The sequence below is a fragment of the Setaria viridis genome, chromosome 5 (assembly GCF_005286985.2).
Source record: "Setaria viridis chromosome 5, Setaria_viridis_v4.0, whole genome shotgun sequence".
NCBI classification, from domain to species: Eukaryota; Viridiplantae; Streptophyta; class Magnoliopsida; order Poales; family Poaceae; genus Setaria; species Setaria viridis.
The window spans coordinates 12,016,113-12,022,167 of record NC_048267.2 but is presented as its reverse complement, the minus strand read 5'-3'; the positions used below and the strand labels follow the sequence as shown (position 1 = coordinate 12,022,167).

The 6,055-nt window shown below is 50.4% G+C and overlaps 1 protein-coding gene across 1 annotated transcript; it reads right to left on the bottom strand.

Annotated features, from left to right (window-relative positions):
- Positions 1-1,257: 1,257 nt before the first annotated feature.
- On the bottom strand, positions 1,258-3,349 carry LOC117854856 (B-box zinc finger protein 22). Its single transcript, XM_034737112.1, has 3 exons — positions 2,836-3,349; positions 2,144-2,710; positions 1,258-1,874 (listed from the first exon to the last, which is right to left on the bottom strand). Exons 1-3 carry the CDS (start codon positions 3,019-3,021, stop codon positions 1,632-1,634), a joined length of 996 nt encoding a protein of 331 aa, XP_034593003.1. The 5' UTR covers positions 3,022-3,349; the 3' UTR covers positions 1,258-1,631.
- Positions 3,350-6,055: the final 2,706 nt, after the last annotated feature.

Here is a 6,055-nt window from a genome sequence, read left to right as displayed (position 1 = left end):
AGACTAAAGGAGATGATGCAAGAGCAACTGTTGAAGGGGCTTCCTCACGTGGGCATTCGATAAACGTGATCGTGCTGGCTGTCAATATAACAAGCCGCATCAACTATGGTACAAGGAGTCAGAACATCGATCCAAGATGGCATTAGAGCTCATACACACTGATGTTTTTGTCCAGTCAAGAAAATTTCTATAGGAGGGATGAGCTATGTGAATAATTATTTTTACTAACCACTTTATTAGGTATGTTTGGGTTTAGTTTATGGAAGAGAAGCTTGAGGCTTTCACAAAGTTCAAAGAGGTCAAGGAAAAGATAGAAGGTGAGATCAACATAAAAATTCCGTGCTTCCAACTGACGCTAAGAAAGAGTATATATAATATATTAGAGCTCACTATTGATCTTAAAGAGCACAAGATAAGAAGGCAATTGACTTGCCCCAACACTCCTCAACAAACTGAAGTGGCAAGCTGCAAGAATCGCCATCTTGCTAAAACTTGCAGAAGCATGCTCCACGCCAAGTGTATACTTGGAAGGTTCTGGGCCTACATGAGGACAACGACCTATGTCTCGCCTATGCGGCCTCAAGCCAAAACAGGATTCATGTTGCAATGGAAGGTGAAGTTAGTAGTTAACCGTATTTGACTATGTTTGCTATATATTCATACCTAATCACCCGAGGAGAAAACTTGAGAGAAAAACAATTTAGTGTGTCTATCGACAATGATGATGCACGGAAAGGCTGGATGCTATTATCCAACCATGGAAAGTGCCACACCGCAATTAATATGGTGTTTGACGAGCCTCTTGGTCGCTTGAAAAGGTTGAGCTTCCGGAATCTCATAGTTTGAAGAAGTTCCGAAAGAAATTTCAGAAAAAGGGAACCGTCGAACATGCACTATTATTATTCAAGTGAAGACAAAACCCGTCCACAAAGCAAAGCCAAACCCACCTTTCGCTAATTTTGTGCTTTTTAGTGCCCATTTGATCATTCTTTTCCCCCACAGTGGCCGATCCTATTTTTTTCCCCTACCACCCCTTTGATGTTTCGCGCTTTCTGGGCACTCGTTTAGGCCTTTTCACTTCCTGTGGCCTATATAGCACTTGTTTTCGGAGGCCCGTGTTGTTTTTTCTGTCCTGGGCCTAGTCCATTTTGTGTGCTTGTTTCGTCTCCTTTCTCCATCACGATTTTTATGTGTAATCTACCTTACCCCGCTTGTGCGGCGGAGTGGTTTGGCATGCAGTCAATCAACAAATTAGTGTGACAATTAACAGATGCACGGTGTCTGTCATTTGGAGCTTTATCATGATTACCCTCGTGACAGCCCAGCAGATTCACCTTTTTATTCTTCATCTTTACTCTTTTTTTTCTGACACCTCGAGATAACAAAACCAACGTACATAGTCACACAGAAATCTCCTAGTTAATCAGGTTCATCGACTAGCAACTACAAGTGCTATCTCTGTCTGCTTCATCTGATCTTCTCCAAGCAACCCTCACTCTCGATCTTGTCCTACGAGCTACTGACTCCTCACCATGGAAGTACACGCCAGCAAATCTTTTGTTTCTTGCAAGCCTACACACCCCAGTACACCACTCCAGTACTGAAGGAGACGCCTCTCTTTCCCTATCTTGTCACGTCAACATCTCCTCCGGCGCGGAGATGTCCGGCACGGACACCGCGGCGGTGTCGGCGGCGGCGGCGCCGTGGCGCGGGCCGCCCTGCCAGTGGAGGCCCGAGGCCGTGGGCGGGGAGGGGAGCTCCGGCACGGACCAGTGGTGGAACTCCGGCACCTGCCCGAAGAAGTCCTGCGCCGTGTCCGACGACGACCGGCCCGCCGGCGACCCGTCGGTGCTCCCGAGCTTCCCGCTGTCAGCCTGAAAATGGATGCATGGAGCACTGTCAGCTTTGTGTTCAGGAGAAAATTCAGAAACATATATATTCAGAGGCAACCTGTTGCCAAAAAAATTCAGGGAATCTTTACATGAGCAACAAGATAAATAAACTCTGGAGTAGAGGCTTGACATTTAACAGGAACTCAAATTTCCAACGGAAAATGCGTGCCAAGAAAACTCTGCAGATAAAATTTGAGAAATTGGGAGGTCCATTCAGTGGTCACATGCTGAAAAAAAAAATCAGTACTGACCTTGGACGTTCCATTTTCGGTGAAGCCGAGGCCGGTGTTGAACTCCGAGAAGCCGAAGAACTCGTCCAGCGGCCAGTCCGGCATGCCCCCTGCAAGGCCGCCCTGGACGGTGAACGCCGCCGCGAGTGGCCGCCGGGGGCTCCGCTTGGACGGGGTTCTGGTCACGTGCGCCTCCGCCGCGGGTCTCGGCACCGGAGCGCTGAACTGCTCGTCGACGAGCGGCCAGTCCGGCAGGTTCCCGGCGATGCCGACGTCCGGACCGCCGGCCACCGCCCAGTCGATGTCGTCGTCGCTGTAGAGCGGTGCCGGGCTGGTGCGCGCCTTCTTGGCGGGCGGCGGCAGGGGCGTTGGGAGGGGAGCTGCTGGTGCTGGTGCTGCGGAGGCGGCGGCGGTCGGGGGATGCGGCTGCTCCGGGTCCTGGGCGTCGGGCTGCAGGCCGACCTGGACGCCGGTGAGGAGGAACCTGCGGTGCCCGGAGACGAAGGCGTTGGCCGTGTGCACGACTACGTCGCAGCTCCGGCAGAGCAGCGCGCGGTCCTCGACGCAGAAGAAGTAGGCGTGGGACTCCTGGCGGGAGAGCAGAGCGTGGCGTCACTCAGGCCGTTGCCCGTGGCGCGAAAGAAGGAAAAAAATATCTTCCTTTTTTCCCCCACAGAGATTGTGAGGAAGGTGCTAGAACATACGGTACATACCTGGCAGATGTCGCAGGTGGGCGCGGAGGCGGCGGCGGGCGGGTGGAGCGGGAGGCGGCGGTGCTTGCCGGCGAGGCGGTTGGCGGCGTGCACGTCGCGGTCGCAGCGCGCGCAGAGGGCGGCCTCGTCGGCGCAGCAGAGCACGCGCGCCTCGGCCGCCTCGCACGCGGAGCAGAGCACCTTCATCGATCGACCAGCCGCCGGCGGCGCCGCCGCTGCTGCGGCGAATGGATTGGATAGCTGCTGGCAGAGGAGAGGGTGGATAGTTGCGGGGGCGGGGAGGAAGCTGGTTTTGTCGGGTGGCGGTGGTCGGCTTGGATCCCGGAGCGGTCAGCGTCACGCACGCGGGCGGTTGGGAGGTGAGGTGAAGCTGCGTCCCCGGCAGCGGGGCGGGAAGATATTATCGCGGCAAGGGAGAGGGAGATGGTGGTGAGGCGACGTCGCCCGGCAGCCCAGGTGGGAGAGCAGAGTGCTTGCTGATTTGGCTCGCCGGGGTAGGGCCGGACCCCCGTGGCAGGCACGCTGAATGCCGGCATGGATGGCTTATCGTCCCGACGCCGACGCGGCGAGAGCGACCGCGCCGGAGCGTGTGGCGGTGTGGGAGCCAGCGGTGGCACCAAGTGCGCTGCCGCGCGCGGGATCCGATGGCGACGGCGATGCTAGCTTGGGCGATACGCCGAGATTCCGATCCCCGACCGCTGAGCCGCGCGCGTCACCCCTGACGCGCCCCTCGCGTCGGCAATTCGGCTCGCGTCTGCTCGGGGTGCTCTGAGCCTGAGCGCATCTCGCTCCTACACATGTTCCACCAATGCACCATGGATCCTGCTCGGCAGCTGCTCTCCACGTACCCCTATCATCTGTGGTCCTCTTTGTCCAATGTTCCGAGGAACGGAATCCTTCCACTGCTCGGAGTTTCAGTCTCTCAGTCCACCATGGTTACAACGACGTACTAGTAGCTAGCAAACGCTACCGTATCAAACGTACCACCACACAGGTACGACGAAAAGTCCCAAAAGAAAAACCAAGAGAAAGAAATGGAAAACATCGAATTCCTTAGCACCCCAAGGGCCGGGTGCACCCGATCCTTTCTGGACGCGTGCCTTCGCGATTTTTAAGATAGCCCAATCACTCGTCTCCGGTCTATTAATGCGAGCCGACGACCCTGGAGCCTGGACACACACTCCAAACCTGCTAGCGCGGCGCGTTCACACACGAGGGCTCGCTAGTCGGTCGTCCGTGTCTGAAGAAAATAAGAAAAGGGCGGACAATTCCGATTGCTCGGTTCCATCATGGGCCTTCACCACTAGCACAACACAAGGAATTGGCTGCGTTTGGGCCTCTGTGTGTGTAATATCACTTCTCTCTTCTTGGGTCAACAAATCTTCTATCCATTGAATATTCTGGAATTTTTTTTATATTTTTTATTTTAACATTTTGCAGAAATATATATAGTCAAACAAAAAAATTACAAAACTAGGCTATTATCACCGGCCCAGCCGGCGGAAGGCCTTACCACCGGCCCAGGCGGCGGTAAGGCCGGTTGGGCCGGCGGAGGAGCCTTACCGCCGGCCCAGCCGGCGACAAGGGGTACACCCCTCCGCACCATACTTTCAAAAATTCATAACTAATTCATATCAACTCGGATGAAGATAAAATTTATATGAAACTTTTAGATCTTGACGAGATCTACAACTTTGTAGTTAACACTTTTTTCATTTAATATCATATTGGTGCTCAAATAATCGACATAAGTTTCAGATCTAAAATTCAATTTTTAGATCTCAAATTGGGCAGCACACTTTCAAAAACTAATAACTAATTCATATGAGCTCAGATAGAAATAATATTTATATGAAAATTGTATCCCTCGACGAGATTTACAACTTTTTAGTTCAAACTATTTTCATTTGGAGCCATTTAATTGCTGAAATAATCGACACAAGTTTCAGATCCAAAAATTGAATTTTAGATCTAAAACTTGTATCGATTATTTGAGCACCAATATGAAATTAAATGAAAACAATTTTAACTACAAAGTTGTAGATCTCGTCGAGATCTACAAGTTTCATACAAAGTTTATCTCCATCTGAGTTGATATGAATTAGTTATGATTTTTTAAAAGTGTGGTGGGGAGGGGTGTACCCTTGTCGCCTGCTGGGCCGGTGGTAAGGCCCTTCCGCCGGCCCAACCGCCGGCTGGGCCGGCGGCAAGGCCCTTCCGCCGGCTGGGCCGGCGACAATAGTCTAGTTTTGCAACTTTTTCATCCAACCATATATTTCTGCAAAATCGAATAATATATATATATATAAATAAAAAATTCAATATTCTGCAAGTTGGATCAAGATGAAAGATTTTTTTTAGATGAATGAATCAACAAATCCATTGAATATCCTTGTGTAGTATCACTTCTAAGAAGAACATCCATCTAACAATTTTTTTTAGAACTCTGGGTTGGTTCATTCATCTAAAAAATCCGGGTAGTAATAAGCCGGTTCATTTTCCGTTCGTTGGATCGAGATTTTTTTTTCCCCTTAGGGTGCTGGACCGATCTAATAGCATAGGTCAAATTAAAGCCTCTAGTTTCCAAATAACTTTCTCTTTCTAATCCTCTCTTCGTCCCCGTCCCCACCAACATCGCCGCAACATTTCACCACGTATGTGCCGCCGCCTCCTCGATCCGCTTGCCTGATGTCCCGATTCACACTATCCTCTTCCTCCTATGACATTCTCTTTCCCTACCTATTTTGGTGCTGCGCACCTACCATTTCATCTGTTGCCGTCAACAACATTTGCTTGGATCCTACAATGCCAGTATCGCTTCACCATGTGTGATGTTGTATTCGCCACCTTAGTTTCTATATCGTTCACAGTGAACCCTAACCCATTTTCAATATATATCATATGTATTATAGGTCGATCTAACATACCTCCTCTTGCTTCATTCTTCATATGACAACAAGTTGGGATTCGTGGGCGGCTTAATGAAATGGTGGCAACTTAGAGGGGCAGCCGTGGAAAGAAATGCTGTGCGAGGAGGAGGCAGAAAAAATTAGGCTGTGTGGTGGTAAAGGGAGAAGGTCAAAGTATTACAACAATCTTCCTCAAACGGTTGAAACATCTATCTTATTTTCTATTTCAATTGAAACATCTTATGTTACTCCCTCCAGTCAGGATTAGATGATGTTTACTATAGCAAAACATAACTAAGTGCAGGCCAATT

What these genes read in the sequence shown, in the direction of transcription:
- LOC117854856 (XM_034737112.1), bottom strand. Translation starts at nt 3,021, where the DNA reads ATGAAGGTGCTCTGCTCCGCGTGCGAGGCGGCCGAGGCGCGCGTGCTC. An exon ending in CCACCTGCGACATCTGCCAG is followed by an intron (nt 2,711 to 2,835) that starts GTATGTACCGTA and finishes CTCTCCCGCCAG; the next exon opens with GAGTCCCACGCCTACTTCTT. An exon ending in CCGAAAATGGAACGTCCAAG is followed by an intron (nt 1,875 to 2,143) that starts GTCAGTACTGAT and finishes ATCCATTTTCAG; the next exon opens with GCTGACAGCGGGAAGCTCGG.